Source organism: Mustela nivalis, assembly GCF_964662115.1.
Source record: "Mustela nivalis genome assembly, chromosome: 13".
Taxonomy (NCBI): Eukaryota; Metazoa; Chordata; class Mammalia; order Carnivora; family Mustelidae; genus Mustela; species Mustela nivalis.
The window spans coordinates 88,500,562-88,526,181 of record NC_139032.1 but is presented as its reverse complement, the minus strand read 5'-3'; the positions used below and the strand labels follow the sequence as shown (position 1 = coordinate 88,526,181).

Sequence of the window (25,620 nt, the reverse complement as noted above, 5' to 3'; positions counted from 1 at the left end):
TCATAGCATGTGACACAGAAGTCTTCTTACCAGGTGAGAAAAACTCACCTCTTCTCAAAGAACAGTGTCAGCACTAGGCATGGAACTGACCATTTAATGAAATTCACATCTATTTTATTGGAGGCCTGCAGTAATTCCCAGGCCGGTGTTAACCTTCGTGGTTACACAACCTGACTCTCGAAAATTAAAAGTGCAATAAAGACGAAGCATTCCATTAAACACGCATACAGAGAGGACGATATGCCATACGCTATGAATAAGTTTTTACACTTGTACAAAGTTCTTCCCGTGTTTAACTGGACTTTTAAAACTACTCCGGGCTAAGGGTATACGCCCCAAGTGAAAAAGAGCAAATTGTTCTTTAGAAAGAGCCAACCCGATTCCAGGAAGTAGCAGTAACCTTAGCTCTAAGTATAAATTTCGGCTCCCTACTCCATGGTTGCAGGGAGGCCCTGTCCTTTGAGCACCAGTGCCACCGGGCCTTGTGCATTCGAGAGCCCTGCTGCTCCTGAGTGCCCCCCCCTCCATCTACCTGAAAAGCCAACTTCTCTTATGCGGCCTGTCACAGACACTTCTCTGTGGCTTAGCTGCTCCCTCATCGGCACCGCCACAGCAACTGATCCCACATTCATAGATTCCCTTTCCCACGGCCACTTATCCACCTGGGTCAGCACGGCACGGTGGTGAGGAGCCCAGGCTCCGAGCCAGACTCAGGCTCTAGCATTTACTCACGGGGACACCCGTGCCGTTCCAACATCTGCCTCCTTATCCGTCTTTTGTACGTGGTATGTGCTCGATAAATGCTAGTGGTTATTATCTTAGTTTTGTGACAAAAGAAAAGCATTTCCTTTTGAATGGGGCAAGTGTCCCCCCAAAGCTACATGCTTTTCTTTTGCTCTGGACACAGAGCAAGAGGTAAAACGTACAAAGGGACGATGTGTTTGGAGATGCAACGAGGAGGCAGTCGTCTGCTGAGTGGCAGGTAGGGCGCCCGCTCGCTTGCTACGACAGTAAGCACTCACAGCCCTCACGGACTGAGAGACACAGCGGGGGTTCCTCAGACTCTCTTCCTACCAGCGGTCAATTTGCCCGGGATGGGACGGAGATGGCAGAAAGTGCCGAGTCTGCAGTCTCAAACCTCCCAAGGCGGGAAGGCATCCATCACACTCTCAGACCGCACATCCTAGGGGAGAAGCTCAGAGGCACCCTTTCCTACCAGGACTCGGGCAAACGCAGAGAGAGGAGGTGACCCCGTGAAAGCTTGTGATGAAACAATTTTCCATAAACTGAAAGATGGAAACGAAAACCAGATTTTGCTACAACAGAGAATAAGAATTATTATAAATGAATGAGAGAAGTAACTTTGCTGAGGTCTGGTGTACAGAAAAGAGCCCACGAAGAGCCCAGTTAGAGCTTTCTAACTGTTCACTCTTACTAAAACATCACCATTGTGGTCAAGCTCCTGAGACCATAGGGCCCAACTTCCATAACTGCATAGAATAAGATCAGCGACTCTCATCTTGCAGTGCAGCTGAAGTCTAGAAATACAGTGGAAAACACACCCAGCACCGTACTTAGCACTCAATGAGCAACTGCGACATGAAATCTTATTATTCATGATTTGATTTTTAAATATATTTTTTTCAATGGTATGCTTTCCACCAAGCTTACCACTGAATCAAGAATTCTAATGCCAGTTTTAATTCTGTAAAACATGAAGTGGAAAAGTGCTCTTTTCTTTGTCACAACCAAGGACATCTATGGAAAGCGGGCAAATTATTCACAGAAAATCAACAACATCCGAAGGGCAGGCCCCTGATTCGAGACCTCACAAGGGAGAATGACTTGCAGGAGTTGGTTTTAAACCTCTCACTTGGGCTGGATCCTCCTACCTGGAGCTGGGCTTCACTCTTGGGGTCCAGGGGTCTCTTATAGAGCAAGTGCAGATACCCAGAGTCGCAATCCCTCTCGTTTTGTTCCCTGGCTTCTTCCACACCAGCAAAGCCCTCAAGTAAAGTTGTTTTCAGGGTACTGATGTCTCCATGGAGAGACTAGAAAAGATACAAGGGCCATACTGAGACAAAGTGTTTGTTTCCGAGAAACAAACCTTTCCGTCTGGATCAAGGACAACTACTTGGTGTTTCTCCAATAGCTTACATGATGCACCTGTGAGTCTACAAAAAGAAAGTCAGTATTTGAAAAGAAAAATACAAACATTCACTTTCTGAAGTTTTTTTTTTTTCTTCCTCACTGAAAAACCACATATTCCACTGACCAGAAACTCAAAGAGTAAGAAAAGCTACTGGTTTTACCTACAGTCCCACTACCCGAAGACAATCACTGCCGACAGCCTGGAGAACTGGTCTCTTTCCAGGGACAGTTTTCAGAGCAGGGCTCTGGAGGCAGACGGTCAGGGACTGGCACATGGTAACTGGGTAGCTTTGGGCCAATGCTTTCACCTGTCTATACTGCAGCTTCCTAACTTGCAAGAGAGCAATAGCACCTACCAAACAGGATGGTCTGAGGAGTCTGCAAGATAACACGGTGCCTGGCACGCACGGTGCCTGGCACATGGTAAGCAGTAGTAACAGTAACACAGTAAATACCATTAACAATAAATACATGGTATTTTTATACCATATACGCTCTTAAACCTAACCCTTTACCATAATCTAATAATTTATTATAAACTATGGTCAATTTTCAAATATACCTAAACTAGTAACTGTAAGAGACTTTTATAGAGTGGCTGGTATGGGTCAGTGGGGTAGAAACTATAATTAGTCCATTTTCTGTATGAAAAAACGAAAACCTAGAGTAGCTACATTAACTTGCCTAAAGTCACATAATTTGTTAAGTGCTGAAGACAGGATCTGAACTTGGGCATTCCTAGGTAAACTACTCATCCTTCTTAAAAAAACAACACTGGAGCCCCTGAAGAATGGAGTGCTGGGGGAGCGACTTTGAAAGCACAATTCAAATCAGGAAGAACATCACAAGCCCAGACCTCCGTGGTCTCCTTGATCTCCAAGAGAAAGGTGTGCAGGTCATCAGACTCCATCCGCAGCATCTTCATCTCCTCCAAATTACCCACTTGGAAACAGGCTTTGGAAGTCCGGGCTTTCAGTTCTCCCAACTCCTTCTGAAAGTGCGCGATCTACAGGAGCCAGAAAAGAGGAAGGGCTGAACTCACAGCTCCCAGGCCCTCACAGCACGAGGCCCCAGGGTGCACCATGGCCGAATGCCAGAACAAAACAGTCATGCACAGGTCTGCACTCAGAGTCACTCCAGTCTCATGGTCAGGGCTACTTCTGGAAAAAATCTGCAGGAAGGACTTTACCTCCTCCCCGATTCCAGCCATCACGGGATCTGACTCTTTCCACTGGTGTCCCTGCTTCTCTGCAACGGGAGGCTGAAGTGATTTCGCCTGCAATGGAAGGCACAAGGTTGACAGACACACCCCCAGCCCGTGTTGAAGCAGTAGCTTCACAATACAGTCACTGCTCCCTCGCTCCTTCTTTCGAACCCACACTGACCGAGTACCTACTTGCTTTAAGGCATGTTCTAGACGGTGGAGAGAGGTGAACAGGACAGAAGAGGTCTCTGCTCTGCTGGTCCTTACCTTCTACCAACACTAAGCTGTAATCCAGCCAGATCATTTTAGCTGCGGACAGTGACAGGACAAAAGTAAACAGGAACCTAAGAAGAGAAAGGGGGCACGAGTGGAGAGGAGGGGGCCTGGAAAACCCTCACTGAGCATAGTCACTGAACTGAGTCCTGAGATAAAGCAGAAAGCTACAGAAAGTTCTAGGGGAAGCACCTGCCAGGCAGCAAGAAGAGCAGGTGGAGAACGCGAGGCAGGAAAGAGCTCCGGCACGGTGGGGGCCGAGAGAGAGGAGACGTGGGCCGGGAAAGTCAGGGAGGGAACTGGAAAGGGCTGGGCAGGTCGTGTACGACTAAACTAAGGAGTCTGGGTATGTTTCTAAGGGTGCTGGAAAACTACTGTTGGAGCTCTGGGAGACTTTGTTCTTTGATTTAGGATTTTAAAAGATCTCTCTTGCTGCTAAATCAAGCAGAGATGTCAGTGAGAGGGAGAAGAAAGAGGGAAACCAGGCAGGAGGGTAATGAGGCAAGAGATGACAATGGTCTGAAATATGACGTCCACGGGGACAACTGCTGTGGGTTCATGCCACATACACGACACATCAGCGTACAGCTGACAAGATCTTCTGCTAGTAAGGATTAGGGGAGCTTCTGTTAAGTAGCGGGATCCAGAATGCCTTCTGGGTTTGGGGCTTGAGCACACCACCTGGAACAGGTTCTTAAGGAGACAGAAATCAAGAGTTCTGCTGTAGAGACATTATAACTTGAGATGGCTTTTAGATTATTTGATACCTACAGCAATTACCATATAGAGGATTTGTAGACTGCATAAGCAACCATTAAAACAGCAAACACTGAGGGCATCTGGGTGGGTTAAGCCTCTGCCTTTGGCTCAGGTCATGATCTCAGGGTCCTGGGATTGAGCCCCATATCAGGCTCTCTGCTCAGCGGGGACCCTGCTTCCCCCTCTCTGCCTGCCTCTCTGCCTGCTTGTGATCTCTCTCTCTCTCTATTAAATAAATAAATAAAATCTTTAAAAAAAAAAACCGAAAAACAAAAAACAGCAAACATTGATCTAACAAATACCATGTGTTGTGCACCAAGCCAAAAGCTAGACCTGTAAGCTGGGCATTTACTGTGTGCCCTGCAGGGTCCATGCTGAGGGCAGGAATAAGGTCAATTGGCAAAGAGAAGGAAAAACCATGACTCTGGTCTCCAGGGCACACAAATCAAGTGGGAAAGTGACATAAAACTCTCTCAAAGTTAAATCATAGTAATAAACCGAGATGATAAATTGTAAATCTAAATATGAAAAGAAAATAATAAAGCTTTTAGAAAAACACAGGAAAATATCTTTTTGACCCCTTGGAACCAGAAATAATTTCTAAAACAGAACACAAAAAGCACTCATCATAAAAGAAAAGGTAGTATACTGAACTATATTAAAAACTTGCCACCAGGGGCTCCTGGGGGGCTCAGTGGGTTAAAGCCTCTGCCTCTGGCTCAGGTCGTGATCCCAGCGTCCTGGGATCGAGCCCAGCATCGGGCTCTCTACTCAGCAGGGAGCCTGCTTCCTCCTCTCTCTCTGCCTGCCTCTCTGCCTACTTGTGATCTCTCTCTGTCGGATAAATAAATAAAATCTTAAAAAAAACCAAAAAAACAAAAAAACCTTGCCACCAAAAGACACCACGAGCAGAATGAAAAAGCAATTCACAGAGAAAGTATTTGTAGTACAAGGAACTCTGACAGAAATCTGTAAGAAGACAGAAAATCACATAGAATAAAAGATTAAAGACTTGAGAACAGACGCCTCATTAAAGAAGATAGTCAAATGGCCAAAATCACATGGAAAAAAGGTTGAATTTAGTGGTCACCAGGGAAATACTAATTAAAACTGCAAAATATAACAATAAGAAATGAAAAATCTCAGGACCAATGAGGATATGGAACAGCTGACTCTCTTATACACCCGTTGGGCATTTACTGAAAAGAAATATACAGGTGTATCCTGTGGCCCAGCAATTCCACTCCTCAGCAGACACCCCACAGAAATGCATATATATGTTCACCCCCAGACCTTGACCTCAACTAGCATGCTCACAACAACGCTATTCGCAGTAACTTCAACCTGGAAGCTCTTCAGATGTCTGTCAGGTAGGATAAATACTTGTCGTATAGCCACCCCATGAATTCCACACGGCCACAATGATACGGATCAATCTCACGAACATAATGTTGAGCCAAACTGCCCGATACAAGAAAACACCATGTGATTCCATTTTAGAGAAGGTATGAACTGGCCAAACTAAGCTCCGCTGTCAGAAATCATAGCAGGGGGCCTACTTCGACAAGGGGAATAATTAAAAAGGGCACATGTAAGGGAGAATTCTGGGGTCCTGGTAATGGTGCCATTTCCTTTTTTTTCTTTTTCTTTCTTTCTTTCTTTTTTTTTTTTTTTTTAAGATTTTACTTATTTACTTGACAGAGAAAGATCACAAGTAGGCAAAGAGGCAGACAGAGAGAGACGGGGGTGGGGGCGGGAAGCAGGCCCCCGCTGAGCAGACAGCCCAATGCTGGGCTCAATCCCAGGACCCTGAGATCATGACCTGAGCCGAAGGCAGAGGCTTAACCCACTGAGCCACCCAGGCGCCCCATAATGTGCTATTTCTTGATCTGAGGTGAGTGTTGTTACCAAGGCGTATTCAGCTGCTACACGGAAATACTTTTTTACCCATGTGTATTACATGCCAATAAAAAAGTTAAGTAAAATAAACTGAGATGTTATGGAAAGCACAGAAGACGGAATTGGATAGATTTCTCAGTTATTTTGGGAATGAGAGGGAAAAAAACAGGCCCTACAGTCTTTTCAGAGAGAGAGAGAGAGAGAGAGAGAGAGAGAGAATACACCAAAGTCAACAGCACAGCACAACAAGCTCAGGAACCAGCAGAGAAAACAGTGCTGACTCTGGGGCTGAGAGAAATGGCATTTAGGAGCAAACATTACAAACGTTCCAAGCTCCGACTTCAGTAACTCCCACCACATAGCTCGAAGTACTATTTCAAAGGCATAAATTCTAAACCACAAAAACCCACTTTAAAAAGAGCACGCATGATGGGACAGTAGATGAACACACACCACGATAAGCCGGGTTTGAACATACCTGGGGAGAGCCTGACTTGGCCAGTGGAGGGGTTATCCTGGGTGACTTCTGCACCATGGAGGGCACGGGGCCTGGGCTGCCCTGAGTAGACCGCCCTGCTGGAATAAGAGGTCAGTGAAAACAGAGAGCATTTCTTGCCTCCCAGCACAGGTGTCCTTCCCTCAAATCTAAAAAAGTAAGCTTCTCGGTGTCCCTGGCCTCCCTTCCATGATTTATGTTACCAAGAGCGGCATCTAGGTTGTCAAGACTGATCCAAGATAATGAAAAAAGACAAAATACATTTTTAGATGTGAAACTCTATTTTATAAAGCAGATAAAACTGGAAAGTCTCTGACAGTAGCAGATACCTGCATTTTTGTGCACGCCCCAGAGGCTGGCCATTCGGCCCATCCTTACTCCCCAGAGACTCCTGTTGCACATCTGGAAACTGGGTACAATGTGCAAATAATCCCATTACCTTGTAAGAACTCACATGATCTTCAGGACCCTCCTGGAAGCTTCTAGAAAAAGGCTTGCTTTTTTTGCATATTAGAATCACCTAGGGAGCTTTTAAAACAACTATACCAGAAACTCATACCCAAACCTCACCTCCAAAGAGCCTGATTGACCTATTAGGGATAGGATCCCCCAGGGAGTCTAGAATGCCACTGGATTTATAATCCAATAACCCAGGACCCTCCAAACCGTAAGAATTAAATAATGGCAATGGGGCAGGGGATGGAGATCCTGGCAGTGAGCAGTGGAAATGGAGACCATGTATGCACATCACAGTTCAAGTTTCCTCTCCTATACTGAAAAGAGATATGAAAAGACTAAGGCAAGACTTCCCAAATTACTGGCCTGACCTCTCCACGAATGTCAATGCTGAGAAAGATGAGAATGGCAAAGGAATATTTGACACTGAGACTAAAGAGAAAAAACTGGAATAGAATATGTGGTCCTTGACTGGAGGGGAAAAAACCAGAAAGAACATTATTGGGACAGCTGTGCAAGTGTCAATATGGGCTACAGATTAGATTATGGTTAATTTCCTGAGTGTGAAAACATATCACGTAACCCTGTATTTAAGAGATATGTGCTTACGTGTTTAGGGGTGAAGTCTCTGTGATTAACTCTCAAATATTTTAATGAAAAAAAAATGTATGCTAAGAAGACACAAAGCAAACGGTGCAGAATGTTACCAAGTGTTGTCTTGGTGGAGGGCACACTCACTGTTACATAGTTTACACAATCTTTCTGCAGGTATGAAAGGGAAAAAAGGCCGGGGACGGTTGCTCATAGAGCTATACTATGCACTTGGATCCAACTTGGTCATACGAACTATTTCCACTTATAATCGTCATTTATTAGAGATTTGCTCACAGTAGGGCTGAGTGTGAAAATCACAGTCAGCCATCAGAAGCAATAAGCCTATGAGTACTGCAGGCCTTCCCTCGTCTATGGAACTTTTCTAACTGTTCTATAACTGCCCTTCACGTAGGGCAGGCTGCACGTGAAGAAAGATGGCACCCAACAAGAGACTTCCTTTTGAATCATCAGGTACACTTAGCTCCATGAGAAATGTCGGGAGAGCCAAGTGTGGCAGCACCCAGGCTGCGGCAATCCTCACAGCCGAGAATACCGAGAGCACGACTGTCAGAGCTCACCAGCATGAGACACAGGAAGCAAGAACAAATGGGTCTCGTCTGACTACGGGGGCGAGGGTTCCTAACAACTGAAACACGCAGATGCAGGAACTCAGGGCTGAGCTCTGGAGCAGTTTGCTTAAAATCATACCTGATGCCGAGGGAGAGACCGAGGACTTTGACACGGAGCTGGGCGGTGCTGAGATGGGCGTGGGGTGGCTGAGGGGTCCAGAAGTAGCCGGCTTGGTGGCAGAGGGGAACGGCAGTGTCGCGGACACACCCTGGGAGCTGATGGCAGGAGTGGAGGGAGCCATGGCAGTGAACCTGAAACGGCAGCCCGACTGCTTGAGGAGCGCCCGCGCTGAGGCCCCTTCACGCTGGTCGTGAGCAATGCCACGGAGGGGACTTACTGCTCCTGTGCTTTTGCCTTCATGAGACAGAAACATTTAGCTATTTCTTACAAAAGGTGAACGCTGCCAAGGAAACATTTGATCTTATCTTCTGCATACTGAGGAGTAAACTACTCCATGAACATGAAGAAGTGAAATTGTGAAATATTTTTCTTTTATCAAGACAAGTGAAAAAAAAAAAGGAGGCGGGGGCTCCAATAAACTTAGGGAGAAGCTAGCATTGTCCTTCTGCTGAGGAAATCACTGAGAACTCACTTCGAGGCGCTCACCCCTCTGGGGAGTGAGAAAGGCAGAGGGGAGCAGATCACCGTCTTTGGGGTGTTCATGGTCATGGAAAGTTAAGTCTCACCTACAGAGCAAAAGCCTAGAAACAATCTAAACGTCCAGTGTGAGCTGACTGGCCAGGGACATTTCAGTGAGACTACAAAGTGGATTCCAAGCGGGGATGACAGCCAGTACTGCCTCCGGGCCAAGGGGAGCCAGCAGAGGGGAGCGCGGGCAAGCTGGGATCGCTTCCTGCAGGCTTGCATGCTAGCGGGGCGAACATGAGCAGCAGATAAAGTGGTAAAAAAATGCGACCTGAGGGAGTCGGCAGGAGCCCCACGGGGAAGAAAGCAAGGACCACGTTATGGAGTCTGGACTGTCCTGGAACAGCACTGAGAGGCCCTTGAGGACCATCGGGCAGGAGAGTCACCTGACACAGGGACAACTTCACAGACCACCGTGGTGGCTATCACGAAGTGCCTCAGAGAGTAAAGGGGAAAAGGACCACAAGAGATTCATTCCCCTCTTAGGACATATATTCCTTATTGCTTCACTTTTTTAAAAATAAGGAATATCGGGGCACCTGGGTGGCTCAGTGGGTTAAGCCTCTGCCTTCGGCTCAGGTCATGATCTCAGGGTCCTGGGATCGAGTCCCGCATCGGGCTCTCTGCTCAGCAGGGAGCCTTTTTCCTCCTCTCTCTCTCTCTGCCTGCCTCTCTGCCTACTTGTGATCTCTCTCTGTCAAAAAAAAAAAAAAAATAAAAAAGGAATATCAGGTCGCCTGGGTGGCTAAGCTGGTTGAGCATCTGACTCTTGTTTTCAGCTCAGGTCATGATCTTGGGGTCATGGGATCGAGCCCCGCAGGGGGATCCGTGCTGGGCATGGAGCCTGTGTGGGTGTGTGGGATTCCCCCTCCCTCTGCACAGGTGCTCTCCCTCTCAAAGTAAATAAATAAATTAATTAAATAATGAGTAAAAATAAGGAGGATCTCCTACATTTTAAATCTAAAAAAGCAAAAACAAGCATATAAATATAAACCTCTTATGATTAAAAAAAATTCTAAGAGACTCTTCTGGACTCCAACCACTGATTAAACACAAACATTTTACGTTGTTTAAATTCTTACCACTTGCCATTATTACTTTGGAAGGCAGGAAAAAAGAGAAAATCTAATTTTAACTTCACTCACAATAACTCAATTTCCAGCTACTAACACGTGATATTTCTACTCATGCCACCAAAGCAGCAGACTTTCTTCAAGTGTTACTTACTTCTCACTAAGGTTGACCTTGACCACTGAGGGTGGTAAGGCGGTCTTCAGTCCTATGTTTGGAGCAGACGCACTTGATATCGGCGTGCTTTCCAGGGGAGGCTTAAAACCCAAGGATCCAAAGGAGAACGAGGCTGCGGATGGCGTCATGGGAGAGGCTCCAGGGGTGGGCGCCAGGGAGGCTTGAGAGGAAGGGAAAGAGAAGATGGACGCGCCCGAGCCACTGGAACACGGCGGGGGCTCCCCTGGGCCAGCAGCAGATGACCTCAAGGAAGGGCCGAAGGAGAACACAGAAGGAGCTCCGACAGCAGAAGGCAGAGAGAAGGTGGAGGGGGGAGCAGACAGTGATGAAGGTGGACCTGGTGGACCCGGGGCTGCGGGGGCTGGCGCGTCGAGCTTCTGTGGGGCTGGAGACGAGGTTGGGGTAGTGGGAGTACTCCCTGTGGTGAACAAAATGGAGAAAACGGGAGAAGTTAGCGCAGTAACAACGGATGTCCACGTGACAGAAAACAACTGAAAAGGGCTCGTGGCAGAAGGAAGCCAGAAAGAACAGTCCTAGTTCACCAGGGGGGAAAGAGGGGAGCCTGGGTGGCTCAGTCGGTTAAGTGTCTGCCTTCAGATCAGGTCATGATCTCAGGGTCCTGGGATCAAGCCCACATCAGGGTCCCTGCTCAGCAGGGAGCCTGCCTCTCCCTCTCCTCTGCCTACTGCTCTGCCTACTTGTGCACTCTCTCTCTCTCTCTCTCAATAAATAAATAAAATCTTGAAAAAAAAAAGGGGGGGGTAGTGGGATGGATGTGGACTTTCCACATGGTGAAATGGACAAAACTTTGAAGGCAAAAGAAGACATGAAAGACATTAGATTAATAGGACTTCACAGGCAGAATCAAAAAATGCATGTCTCAACGTTACAGTGAAAAAGAAACCATTCTGCAACATTTCACAGAAATCAGGGAAAAATTTTAATTCAGACCTCCACTTTGTAATAGTCACTAAAACCAATTCCAGATAAATTAAGGATGTCTACACATGCAGAAGCACATGTACGTGTACATCTCCAAACAAACGTGGCAAAAAGTGAAGAGTCACTGAAGAGCCTAATAACTTGAAATTTAGAAGTAACCAAAAGAAAAAAACCACAAAAGGAAAAGATTAAGATTTGACTGAATAAGGGGTGGCTGGGTGGCTCAGTGGGTTGAACCTATGCCTTCTGCTCGGGTCATGATCCCAGGGTCCTGGGATCAAGCCCCGCATCGGGCTCTCTGCTCAGCATGGAGCCTGCCTCCCCCCCTCTCTCTGCCTGCCTCTCTGCCTGCTTGTGATCTTGCTCTCTCTCTCTGTCAAATAAATAAAATCTTAAAAAAAAAAAAAAAGATTTGACTGAGTAAAAATGGTTACATAACTTAAAGGTAAATGAACTAAGAAAACTCTGTGGCAAATGGTAATATGTTTTATATTTTTTTAAAAAGCTCATATAAATTGAGATGAAGAAATTTCAAGACTCTGATAGAAGAACTTAATTCATAAAATACATTCAATCTGCCTCATCAAAGAAATGCAAATTAAAATGGCATATATTTTTATTATCCTATAAATTATCAAAATTTAAATATGTATAATCCCTATGTTTGGAAGGGAAAAATGAACCTGAAACCTTTTACACCAGCAGGTACCTAAGTTAGCATAACGTTTCAGAAAACACTTTGGCATTATGTCTCAAAAAATCCTAAGAAATGGACTTGGTAATCCCACTTCTAAGAATAAAGCCTAGAAGAATAACCTGAAACATGAAAAAGACATTTAACACAACCCAAATTCTAAAAGATGTTCAATGGAATAGTAAGCATTCTTTTAAATCAATCACAAAGATTACATAAGAACCTAGAAACACAATTTAAATTAAAAGCATGAACACCAAAGATGTGTACAACAGGATCACAACTATGAAGAAAGAGGTTTATGAAAAAAACACTAGAAGGGAAGAGCAGGTTTAAATATTTTTCTGTTTTCCAAAATTCCTATAAACATCTTAATTTGCCAAGTTCAGTAAGTCAATAAATAAGTAGGAAGCAATATTTTTTATCAATAAAGTTACTGGGTCTTGATTCTTCCAAACGGTCTCAGCTGACAGTTTACCTTCACGATGTCAAAAGTAAAGAAAGACTTAGGGTACAAGTATGAAAACACTTCTGAAAAAGAAGACCCCAGTAAACTGCCACTTTTATGGCAGGGTAAAAATGCTAGCAAATGTATTGTTAATACTTCCTTCGCACAATATGGAACCAGTGACAGCTAACTTCTTTAAAGACACAAACATACAGATGTTCCTCAGTTCCACACACATTCAAAAGACCAATGTGAAACGTATATGCCAGACCCGAAAGAAATCAGGGGCATGTTCCTAACCGAAAATAGAATTGAACATATGAAAACCCCCTGCTCATTCAGCCCAGCATACGTGGAACTGTAGCGTGGAAATATGCAGAACCATTAACGTTTCCCTGGACCGCTTTAGCTACAGCTGGCTGCCTACTTTCTCCCTTCCAAGGCTCTCTTCAGCTCATCTGAACACGGCCGCCTCCTTTGGACCACGTGTGAGCGAAGACGGGGCTCTCTCTAGGAGTGGCGAAAAATAAAACTAGCCTCTCCGTGTGTTTGGGGGTTTGATGGGCTAGTTGCAAAGTCCCTCACACTGAACTGTGCTCAGAAACAAACATCATCCTGCAGGCTCCCAACCCCACAGGTGTACTGCTTGTGAACAGACAGACCGACCGTGCAAATGAGTGTAGCTGGTGGTACTCAGGAGCGCTTAAAGTTAAAAAACAACTCGGAGGCCACACTGTGGATGATGAGACACGCCAGCACAAGACTAATACAGGGTCAGCCTGGTCCCTGTTTACTTCTTGGGCTCGCACTGCCAAACAGCAGGAGCCCAAGTGTCTCCACAGCTCTGTTTATGAATGACGCACTCTGCACTGGGAAGCAGAAAGAAAATACACTGTCAGCCTTACCCAAGCCAGCTGGTCAACATGCTTTTTCTTAGATAGAGAACTGGTCCCACCACACTTTTTTTTTTTTTTTAAAGCCAGAGACAGCTACAGTCATGGAATTCAAAGAGAGAAGTGGTGAAATTTTAAAATATGGAACAATCCTCTTTTAATGTTTTATATGTAGTTCTCGCAGGTGATACACTATCACTGAAAAATGTGGAAGTACAGATTAGCGTCCGCACGGGCACATTTACGTGTATAAAGACTCTGCACCAAAAATGCTGACTACGGCTACTGATGATGGCTGATGGGCTCCAAAATGATTTTGTATTTCCTAATTTTCCTCCAAGAATCACATACTACTTAAGCAATATTTTCAAAGAGGAGGAAAAGAAACCTAAAGAAAATTAAATATAAACAAAAACAAAATCTCCATGTTCCCACCAACCAGATAAAACCACTATTTAGATTTTAATATGCACCTTTCTAGTATTTTCCCTATGTACATATTTTTTTCTCATGCAAAAACAATAAAAAAGTATACAGTGCATTTTCATGATACATTCCATAAGCGCTTTGTCAATGAATGTGACATTCGTAAGTTACACGGCATTCAGCGCATGCATGTACAATCCCTTAGGACCGCAATGTCTGTAGGATTCAGACCAGAGAACACAGGGTGCTGTAAAAGGACACTGCTGCTAGACGACCTGATGGGACCCATCTGGCTGGACTTCCTTTTCCCTAAAGTAAAGGTTGGAAAAAAAAGCTTGTGGGGATGCAAGAATGTGCGTATGCTCAAGGAAAAGTTAGTCCCAGCCTCATTAAGACAGACTGGCCCAATGAAGAGGACCACTGTGCATCCCTACACAGTGTTCATCCTCGGCAACGGTCCAGAACAAGCCCCTGGTATTCCCTCTGTGCCAGAGCAGGAAGAGGCACGTACCTGACGACTTGGGTTGTCGCTCTCCTTCTAATGAGAGCCTCTCTGGCGTCTTCATGAGGGACCTAACCCCAGGATTTTGATTGATCATATAAAATGGACAAAGCACACCATCTGTTGAAAGTAACATAAGAACTGGAGCAGGTGGGAGAGTCTTCTCATCATCTGTTAAAAAAAGAAAGTGCAAGTGAAAAAAGAGCCAGGCCATGAAGTGACTGGCGGGAAGAGAAAGACTGCCCCGAGCGAGAAGGTGAATAGCAGACTCATCCCCACAGTAGTTCAAGTCCATTTGTTCCGATTCTCACCCGAGTAGCCTCGGGAGCACTGGCTCTAGAAAGAGAGCTCCTGCTGTTATGGACTGCCACCATCTTGCCAGACCCCGCAAAGAAGCTCCAGCAGACTAAGGCAGCCGTGACTGTCCCTAAGCTCCTGCAAGTCTTACGAGTCTCTCACTGTTTAAGATGTTCCCCTGACTGAGACAGGCATGTCTACAAGAGGCCTGGCCTAGCAGAAAAGCGACAGACTACTCACTTAGCAAAACACACAGAAGGACACAGAGAAGTGAGTCAAACTACCTTATATTCATTCACAATTGAATCCTAACATGTGTTTTGTCAATTAAGACTGAAGAGAATCAGTGTAAGTGAACTAAGGAGACCCAATAACCTGCCCAGGGAAAGGACAGGAAGGAACTTAGTGGTGCTCACGAGGACACCACTCTACACTGAAGCACCGAAGAGCAGAGACTCCGTGTTCTGTGGCACGTGTGCAGCCCTGCCACCCTCCAGCAGGGAGAAGACACACTCAGAAGACACACTCAGGCCCACTTTGGAAGCCAAGTGCTTGAGGTCCCCATTCTCTGACCCATATCTTCACACTAAAAACTGCTATGCAGGACTGGACGAGGGTGCTGCTTTTCCTGTGCAAAACCACCGGGGAACGAGACCCCTGTTCTAGATTTCACCCATATGCGAAAGCACATGCAGATATGTGCGCGTGCACGCACACACACAGACTGGCTTTTGTCTTATTGATAAATGTCCATCAAGTTAATCTCAAATCGTCAAGACATACTCTCTATCATTCTTCAAGTGGAAACGTGCTACAGAAGTTAAAAGCGCCCCGCAGGGTAGATTCTACCAGGAATACGACGAACTGGACTTAAATATCAACCATACTCAGAAGACCACGTCTGCATAAGCTGCATCGGGCCATACTTACTGATGGTGATTTCCACTTGGTTAGTATAGTCGATGGCAACTCCCACAGGCAGCGAGTCATCGCTCTTGTCTGTCACAGGCAGTTCAGCTCGACTAGAATCCTCCAGGAGCCAAGATTCCCAATTAATCTGGAAAAAAGTAGAAGATGAAAACGGTATGTTGGTTAGAGCTCTGCATTGGTTCTCCCATTGTACAAAGAGGAGAAAAGAAAAGACAAGTCACTGGGTTTAATGTGTTGACTCAACTCTGAAATCTGGGAAGATAGTCTAAAAGCCCCGAGCATCCTGGCACGTGAGGCGTTCATTTTCCAAATCAACCTATGTGCTCCTCATAGAACAAGTCCGTGCCTTGTGAATAAATCACCACTATCAGGGAACACTTTCCGAGGTACCATCCACCCCAACTAGGGAGATTCCTAAAAATGGTAGATGAATCTAATACTTGCACCAACCAGTTATTAGCTGCTCCTCGAAATGTGGGACTCGTACCAGCAACTCGGGTTGACTGCTACCAGTCTTGAGCAGTGTGGCTTATAAAGCTGGCCAGGTGCCCTACGCTCACTTGTCCATGGAGAGAGTTACCCTTAGTTCTTGTCTTTCCAGATCTTGGCATCAGTTCCTCGCACAGGCCCCTCTTCCTGCCTTTGGGGTCCTTGAGAAACCACTAACTCTTTCCCATAAACTCCCCTTCTGCTTTTGTCTATGCTTGAATGGGCTGTATTCCTGCAAATAAATGATTTTTAAAAATCACTCTATTTACCTAACTTTCAGTGTGGACCAAAATTGGCCAGCATGAATCAAAAGGGAATAATGCTCCATGAATAACAGAAAATCAAAAAGCTGTTTACGAAAGGGAACATAATCACACCCATGACTTAGCTATACTGAGAGTAAGTTGACTTCAACTTTGAAAAACAAAACATAAACAAAATTGACTTCAACTTTGAAAAACCATCTAAAGACAAAATAAAAAAGACTTTATAATCACTATAGAACAGAATGCCAATGGTACCAGTTTCGATTTTGCAAAAGACAAGCCGCAGGTGGCAACAGCTGGGAGGTGGGGGTAGGTACACTCAAGGCAAGGGGGAGAAAGTAGTCCTCTCACAAAGCAGGTCAAGAGATACTGTGTATGGTGACACCATAAGAAATGAAGTAAAAAACATTACTTACACAAAGGAAACCAACAGAAGGAACTACAACAGTGCTAGAACCCCTCTGAGAGGAAAGATAAGGATTTAAGGGCCATATGTGAGCTATATTCTCACCTGCCACAACAGGTAATAAGGTCTAAAATCAATAATCACTGACTAGGGACGAAGCAGACCATTATTTTTTTTTTTTAGAGGTGCAGAGAGGGAGAGGGAATCTTAAGCAGACTCCATGCCTAGCTCAGAGCTTTACATGGGGCGTGATCTCACAACCCTAAGATCATGACGTGAGCCAAAATTAAGAGTCAGAGTGCCTGGGTGGCTCAGTGGCTTAAAGCCTCTGTCATCGGCACAGGTCGTGATCCCAGGGTCCTGGGATCGAGCCCCACACTGGGCTCTCTGCTCAGCGGGGAGCCTGCTTCCCTTCCTCTCTGCCTGCCTCTCTGCCTACTGATCTCTGTCAGATAAATAAATAAAATCTTAAAAAAAAAAATTAAGACTCAAACGCTTAACCAACTGAGAGATGATAAGGAGGTAACCTTGAAAAGTAAAAATTTATGGGGCACCTGGGTGGCTCACTCAGTTAAGCATCTGCCTTTGGCTCAGGTCATGATCCCAGAATCCTGGGATGGAGCCCGGCATTGGGTTCCCTGCTCAGTGGGGAGCCTGTTTCTCCCTCTCCTCTGTCCTCCCCCCCACTCACACCCTACTCATGCTTCCTCCCCCTCTCTCTCATGTTCTCTCAAATAAATAAAAATTAAAAAAAAAAAAAAAAGTAAAAATTGACAAGTTAAAAAAGGTCCCCTCTAAATAGGTTTGGATAAGGATGGGGTAGGGCAGGGTTGATCTTTTCATTTATAAGCACTTTCTATTATTGGACTTTTTTAGCCACATGCATAAATCACCCTGATAGGAAACAAATATACAAGTATATTTTAAATGTTTCAGAACATAAAATAGTTGTGTTCTTAGAAAACCGTTACTAAAGACAATCTAAAACTTCACATCAGACCGCTGAACTCTGGCCTGTGACCCCAAAGTGGACCATCTTAGACACTAAGAAAGCCACGTACTTACAGTGGACTGCCTAGCCACCCAGAGAATGAGGGATAAATCCCGAATGGTTGGAGAGGCCTAAGTCTCTGTGTGGGGGTGCACACAACGTCTTTAAACTCAAGGCAGAGTTTTAAGAAGTTTCCCAGGGCCCCTAGGTGGGGCAGTCAGTTATACACCTGACTCTCGGTTTCAGCTGTCACGATCTTGAGATTGTGGGACGGACCCCTGCATAGGGCTCTGCACTCAGTGCTGAGTCGGCCTGAGTTTCTCCCTCTGTCCCTACCCCCTGCACTAATGCACATGCTCTCTCTCTAAGATAAATAAATAAATCTTAAAGAAAAAATAAAGGAAGAAAAAATTCCCTTTTACCAGATCCCTCTGTGGTCACCCTGCATAACCTACCGGGTTTGGAATGGCTTACCACAGTCAGCTCAGCCCGACTCCAGTCAGCAAGGAGGAGAGAGTGCGAGAAAGGAGGCGGCGCTCACATACACAAGTGCTTTTAGCTCTCTGCTGGTTTTTCAAAGTGAACTACAAAGTATTGCTGCTGAGTCACAATTTGGTACGATCTGCATGTTTCTCTCCATTAATCAAGGATGGGTTAGAGGTGACTGATCAGAGGGGCAGATTCAAGCAACAGGAAGAAAATCAAGATGGTAAAACAGAACAAGGCAAAAAAACCCTCCTATACACCCAGATGTGCTCCTGGGGGAAGCTGATTATATCGTATATTTTTCCACAGATTGGGGGTGGATCTGGAAAGGACAGAAGGGTTTTTTATGACAGTGCAGGAGCTGCTGGGTCTGAAACCCACATCTGTCCAACGCAATATCCAAGCCACCTGGCCCAAAGCATTCTGTCACATCGGCCAAGTGTCAGCTTTGCTCTCACACAGAAACTCATCCAAACGGAGCAGGCTTCATCTAAACCTTCTCCATGAGTTAACTCTCTCCAGAATCTTTCTTAGAAAAGTACCCCAGAAAAGCGACCAAAGAGTGAAATTTACCTGATCTGCCTGTCGAGCAAGGATACTGACTTCTGTTGAAGCCGCAGACGCAGCCAGCACTAAATCCCTTAAAGGAAGAAAAGCAGAAGAACATTAAATTGAAGGTCAAAGACATGACAAGATCAAGTCAGAATTTCCAATAATCGACTACCCTCCAAACAGAATAATCCGGTAGAAGCTTTGCTTCTAGCTATCTATCTATCAAGGGAAGCTATCTATCTCGCTCTCAGAGGAAAACTTTTTTTTTTTTTAATTAACATATAATATTTTATTTGCCCCAGGGGTACATGTCTGTGAATCTTCCGGCTTACACATTTCATAGCACTCCCCATAGCACATTCCCTCCCCAATGTCCATCACCCAGCCACCCTCTCCCTACCCCCTCCACTCCCCAGCAACCCTCAGTTTGTTTCATGAGATTAAGTCTCTTAGGGTTTTTCTCCCTCCCAATCCCATCTTGTTTCATTTTTTTCCTCCCTATCCCCCATGACCCCTTGCCCTGCCTCTGTGAGAAATAACTTTAATATGTTCCTTAACTATCAATATTGCCCTAAGTCTTCACTGGGGTTATTGAGAAAAGAGGGGTTTTAAGATTTTTAAGTATTCGATCTAGGTAATTTAAGATTGGGAAAACGGAATTAGTCAGAGAGGAATTATCCAGCATCAGAGGAAAATATGTTCAAGGGCATCTCAATTCTCCGTTCTCCTTTCCTACAGAAAATAATTTTAGGGATGCCTGAGTGGCTCAGTCGATTGGGTGTGTGCCTCTGGCTCAGGTCATGATCCTGGGGTCCTGGGATCGAGTCCCACAGCCTGCTTCTCCCGCTCCCTCTGCTCCCCTAATCCTGCTCTCTTGCTCCTTCTGTCTCAAATAAATAAATAAAATCTTAAAGAAAAAAAGAAACAAATTGTGAAGTTGGAGCACAGCACTGTGGGCGGAGCCCGACCGAGAGGGAAGGCGGCCCTGCTGGCTCCCAGCTCACCACTCTTCGATGTGGCTGAGGTAGTAGTGGTGCTGCCGCTCGGTGCAGCTGCCATAGCAGGGCTCCATGAAGTTCACAAAGATCTCTGGGTGCTTTTCTTCCTTTTTCTACAATAAATAGAAGGAGAACACATACCAAAAAAATCCCATGTGCAATTTTTCTTTAATGCTACACAGATAAGGGTCTTGAAAAAGAAAAATCACTTGTGTTTTATGAAAAAATTCCCTCAAAAACCTATGTCCGAACACACAACATACTAGAAAGGCAGAGGTGAGTAGCTGGGCAACTTGAACGCTGGCCACTGACAGAACTGGACTCCAACTGCTTTGTCACTTTCTGGCCGTGGGACCGGCACGGAAGGATTGCTCAGCCTGTCTGATACAGTTTTCTCGCATCTGTGGTGGGCCTGCTGAACCACTCCACAGGCTGTCTTAAATGTGGAACAAAATGATACATGTAAAGCCTCTAGACCAAGACACGGAACCTAAGAAAGAGTCCAGAAACGCCAGAGCTAATATTATCCCTGGGAATAGGAAATTTTTATGACCTCAATAAACATTATTTTGAAAGTTCAACATTATCAGGAACCCAAGACTTAATAAAAACAAGGCCCTTTTCTACATGTCACTGGCAAAGATTAAAAATGGTACCACTGCAGGGGCGCCTGGGTGGCTCAGTGGGTTAAAGCCTCTGCCTTCGGCTCAGGTCATGATCCCAGGGTCCTAGGATCGAGCCCCGCATCGGGCTCTCTGCTGAGCAGAGAGCCTGCTTCCTCCTCTCACTCTGCCTGCCTCTCTGCTTGCTGTGATCTCTGTCTCTCAAATAAATAAATAGAATCTTTAAAAAAAAAAAAAAAAAGGTACCACTGCAACTTGATACATGTGTGGGGCAACTGCTGGTGGGAGATGTATAAACAGCCACAACTTTTGTAAAAGACGCTTTGGCAAAGCTCTGCATCTACCACTCAACCAAACTCATTCCTAGGTATTTATCCTAAAAAATAAACATAATTGCATAAAATGCACATCAAAGAACACATTGTGGTATTCCTTAGAACAGGAGAACACTGAAAACAACATGAGCATCCAACAGTGAAGGAAACAAGGAAATGATCTGCCCAAAAAGCCAGATATAGACTGTATTCACCGACTTAGAAAGATGCTCACAATTCCCCACTAAGTAAAACAAGGTTGCAAGACAGAGTAACTCGTGCAACTCCCACTTTTGTTACATTTAGACATTTGTTTATGTATTTGTAAATATTTTTTGGACTTTGAGAGCAAGTAGTGATTTGAAAAGACAAGCTCTACCTCATTTTTTTTTAAATGCCCCTGCAATTTAGTAACATTTCATAGATCTTATTACTAATGTTCTTCCCAGTTTCCAAAATGACTCCTTCATTTCAAAATGACTTAGGTCATTCCACTCTCTGCTCCAACGGCTCCTTGAGCACCCAATGTACACCTCACTTCTGTCCTCCGTCCCTTGTCGTCTTCTGCCTCGTACGCTTCGTCGTTCCCTCCCTCGCCCTTCCCATTCCTTGCTCTACACTTACTCGCTAACTAGCACACTCATCAGAATGTCAAATCCACAAAAGCAAGGACTCTGCCAGGTCACCACTGTATAAAGCAGTGCCTGGCACGCTGCAGGCATCTGATAAACATCAGATAAACATAAATAGGTGAGAGAATTTTAAAAATCAAGATGTTGGAGCACCTGGGTGGCTCAGTCAATTGAGTGTCTGCCTTTGGCTCAGGTCATGATCCCAGGGTCCTGGGACTGAGCCCCACATTGGGCTCCCTGTTCAGCAGGGAGTCTGTTTCTCCCTTGCCTTCTGCCCCTCCCCCTCACTCGTGTTCTCTTTCACTCACTCTACTCTCACTCCCAGATAAAAAAATTTTTTTTAAATCTTAAAAAAAAAAAATCAAGGTGTTTTCTTGTTTTCCTAAAATCTATCAGGTTAACAGCTACCAGGACTCGCAGCTTCCAGTATAAGCAAAAGTTAACTTTTAGGATTATTTTTATCTTATGACTAAACAGGAGAACATGCTGTAAGCAGACACCATAATTTTGGCCCCCAGGCCAATGGTACAGCATTTAAGTTTTACACTTAAAGTTGTACTAACCCTACCAGCAAAAAAAAGAAACTGAACCCAAAGGCTTGAACTTTATTAGAGGATCTCTATGATTCTCAAAGGACAAAAATGTCCCTTTCGTACACATACCGGGAGGAGAGCCATCACCACATCTGGAGACGTTTCCAAGGTCCCATCCGCAGCAGCATATACGATTGTGAAGACGTAAGTGCCAATCCACAACACATCCAGAACTGAAACACACGAACTCTGATAAAGTATCTTATGTTTGGAGTAGCTCCTGTATGCTAAAAAATTAACAGCCCATGGATAAAAAAAACCCAGAGTGCTGTAGTTTTAACAAAGGTCCAGATTTCACTGACTAAACACAATTCACAAATACAAAGAATTCAAGAAGCCCAAATTCCTCCCAAAGTGATTTTTTTTTTCTGGCAGATTACAATGAGGGCAAATCTTGAACAAATCCTAATAAAAAAATCAGGACCCATTTACTGTTATTTACCACAAGACAGAGGTATCTACCAGAGGATGACTGTTATGCTGAATTAATTAGCTAACTGTAATAATGGAAGTGTTCACACAGCAGGTGCTAACAGTTTCCTGAATGGGCATGTAGCCGCATCACACGATGTGAAATTTCTGCAATACTGTCACCGCATTAGAGGTCAACTCAGTAAGAAAAGCAGATGGGTTACCTCTGACAGGATGATCTGACTCATAAAACGGTGGGCAAGGGATGACTTTTTTTTCCTGCAAAGTCTGAAAGAGATTGGGGGGGGGGGTGTCAAATAAATAAACCTTAACCAATGAAACTCTGTCAAACCCAGCATGTTCCCCCCAGAAAGCACTGTGTTTCATCTTCCCAGCCAGGAGAGACTGAACACTGGGAAGAGTGAATGACTACATCCAGGATCCTGCCCTCCTGAAATCTCCCACAAATGTGTTCAGGCGTAGAGAGAGAGGATGCTCAAGCCAGTACCGTGTATCTTAGCAAAGCCACCCACACTGACACAGCCAGCCTCCAGCACTGGAACAGAGAAGTAAGTTACGGTACATTCACACAGTGGACTACTATGCAGTCATTCAAAAGAATGAAGCGGTTCCATAGATAATACACTGGAAAAAAGACCCTGACAAAGTATGACGTTTAAGACAAAAAAAGACAAGAGAAAACCAATAAAACTAAGCCAATTACCTTCTGACAGGCTAATGTCCTAGAAGAATATGTACCAAATTTCATATAACCACTTTTTGCAATAACAAGAAATAAAACCTTAAGGTCAAACCCACACCACTACATTCCCTGCTTTACACCCACAGAGAACGGTCTCTAGAGGAGGAATGCACAGCAGCACAGTCCTTGGTACTGCCTGTAGACCCCTCCTTTCCATCCAGGCTTGAATGAACATACATGGATTCTTCGCCAATTTATACTGAAGAATATCTGTGACTATTATCTCAAGAAGACCCCCAGGAGAGGACGACAGAGTGACGGGCCATCCACTGTCGTGGGTGCCTATAGTTGGAGAAACTGACCTTTCAGATGGGCTCAGCTAACAGACAAATAGTATGGCAGATGTTTAGTAACACATCCATACACAGACCATATTGTATAAGCATCCAGAAAAGTCTGGAGGCTGTCACTAAATAAAACACAGAGCGTTTTAGAAGAGTTCCGCTCTTTCCTGCATTTACTTGTTTACTGATGAATTTGTTGCAGGGAGCATAAATTACATCTAAACAGAAAAGAACACCAGTGAACCCCCAAACCATCCCCAAAAAACAGTGGGTAACTTAAGAAAAGGCCTGAAGTCCAAGGCAAGACTTACGGGAAGATACTGGACCACAGTTCCATTCTGCTTCCCCACTGCCAGCTGCTTTCCTTTGGGGCTCCAGCACACTGAGCAAAGAAGAAAATGCTGCCAGTTAAGAACTGAAGAGAATGGAGCACACCAGTGAGGTCTGTACTGAAACAGCCATATAATCACCACTTCATGATCCTCTGTCAGTCCATGGAAGGCTGTAGGATCATCCTTACTTGGCAAAATTTAAAAAAAAAAAAAAATCATTTTGACAATACAAACCAATTACAACTCATCACTAGGCCATTAAATCAACTTCTAAAAATGTTTTTTTCAATCAAGTGTTGTCCAGAAAGCTGGAAAGTACAGAAAACTCTATAATCTTTAAAGAAGGAGAATAAAGGTTTTCAAGTATCAAGAAATCATTCTCTTACTCATACTCAGTATTTGTAGTGCTTTCCCCATGCTTTTCAGTGTACTCTCCACCGCTCTTGTGGATCCAGAAACAATCACTCTCAAAAACACATCTCTAAACCAGCTGTACCAAAAGATCTCTTTCCCCAGAAAACCCACACACATTCAAGTTAAATCATGTCTGCTGCATGGCTTCAAACATTCACTATGGCCATAAACAATGCTCTCCACTTCTACCAGACCACTACACACAAAATGAAAAGCCCACTTGCGTTTATCTCCAGGAATTAATTTTTAAGTAGGTCACCATTACTGTATGTTACAGAGTGAAAGCCTTTATTACCCACCAGATGTTACGGCCACTGTGGAAGGGAGAGTCGCACACACTTTCACTGTTTCTGTGATTTGCAGGACAGCGATGCTGCCATCGGCCAGACAAACTGCCACCATGGAGGGAACGGTGGGGTTCCACTTCATATCGATCACCATGCCGCCTGCATCTTTCAAAAGCTTGTGATACGCAAATGGGCGTTTCTGCTGTTTGGCCTTTTAGAACAAATGCCCAGAAGCAAAAATAAATCGATAAATTAATAAACACATAGATATTTAATAGAGGAAAGTCATCGAACGTGCAAGTTTTCTCAAACTACAGTTCACTTTTCTCCATGACCAAAAATAAATGAGCTCTACACAACAGTCTATTTGTTGTAGACGATTTCAACACAACTCTGAAAAATTGCAATCAATTATCTGAGCACACTAGAGGGACTCCCAGCAGGGGAATACACAAATGCAAATTAATCAGTAAAGAGCAAATGTAACATTAAAATCTTGGCTCTGCTTCTTAATAGTGTTGGGTCCTTGGATGTTTAAATTCTTTGGGCCTGTCTCTCCACCTATAAAATGAAGATAATAGCACGTACTTTGTGAGGCCGTGGTACGTATTGAGTGAGGACAAGGCATACAGAGCACAAGGCCTGGCAGACAGTCAGGATAAACACTCAAATTAGTGGCAGTTTCCATTATGAAACTGCTTGGAATGGAAGAACACTATCAGAAGTGGTCAGAGACCCAGGATGTAGGAATTTCTGACATTACTGTTAATTCTACAACCTTGGGCTAGCCACCTAAGGATCCCTGGGCTCCGGCTGTCTCATTTGTAAATGAAACAAAACACCCTGGGGCAGATGTTATGAAAGAATTTCTTGAAGTCCCTTCTATCTCAAGGATCTATGATCCTACAGTTAAGGATTTTCTTTTAAACCCATACTTCAATCTAGAAAATAACTCCAACGGTCAACCCAGAAAATTCTAGATTATGATTCAATACCAGAAGATCTTTTTAGGTCTCATGTTGACATTACAGTTTGCTGGTAGCTTACCTCATTTGAAAATGTGCGAACATCAAAAAAAGCGATAATGGAACCATATTCACTGGACATCATGCACACGGAGAGTGTGAGGTTATCACAGCTCAGGGCCAGGTGGTGTATCGGGAATTTCATAGGAACCAGCAAGCTTTGAACTTTATCAACTAAGAAAACATAAAAAAAAGACAAAGCAGAAGCATAAGCCATAAGCCCTTTACCTGGGTCTGTGTGAAACAATTTTCACATCTACGTAAACA

At 44.5% G+C, this 25,620-nt stretch overlaps 1 protein-coding gene across 14 annotated transcripts in view; it reads right to left on the bottom strand.

Moving 5' to 3' along the window:
* Positions 1-25,620, bottom strand: part of NUP214 (nucleoporin 214) — a 101,379-nt gene that overhangs the window by 71,936 nt on the left and 3,823 nt on the right. For 4 of the 14 annotated variants that reach the window (XM_082695971.1, XM_082695973.1, XM_082695976.1 and 1 more), the window contains exons 3-17: positions 25,376-25,527; positions 24,341-24,539; positions 23,607-23,677; positions 22,473-22,536; positions 21,907-22,010; positions 19,682-19,788; positions 18,699-18,765; positions 15,488-15,614; positions 14,270-14,431; positions 10,335-10,773; positions 8,541-8,713; positions 6,765-6,862; positions 3,341-3,427; positions 3,008-3,157; positions 1,893-2,051 (exon numbers count right to left, since the gene is read on the bottom strand). In XM_082695971.1, coding sequence (XP_082552097.1) covers positions 1,893-2,051; positions 3,008-3,157; positions 3,341-3,427; positions 6,765-6,862; positions 8,541-8,713; positions 10,335-10,773; positions 14,270-14,431; positions 15,488-15,614; positions 18,699-18,765; positions 19,682-19,788; positions 21,907-22,010; positions 22,473-22,536; positions 23,607-23,677; positions 24,341-24,539; positions 25,376-25,527 — 2,159 coding nt within the window. Of the gene's footprint in view, positions 1-1,892; positions 2,052-3,007; positions 3,158-3,340; positions 3,428-6,764; positions 6,863-8,540; positions 8,714-10,189; positions 10,205-10,334; positions 10,774-14,269; positions 14,432-15,487; positions 15,615-18,698; positions 18,766-19,681; positions 19,789-21,906; positions 22,011-22,472; positions 22,537-23,606; positions 23,678-24,340; positions 24,540-25,375; positions 25,528-25,620 lie in introns of all 14 variants that reach the window. The other 10 variants (XM_082695963.1, XM_082695970.1, XM_082695975.1 and 7 more) reach the window with 5 other exon arrangements.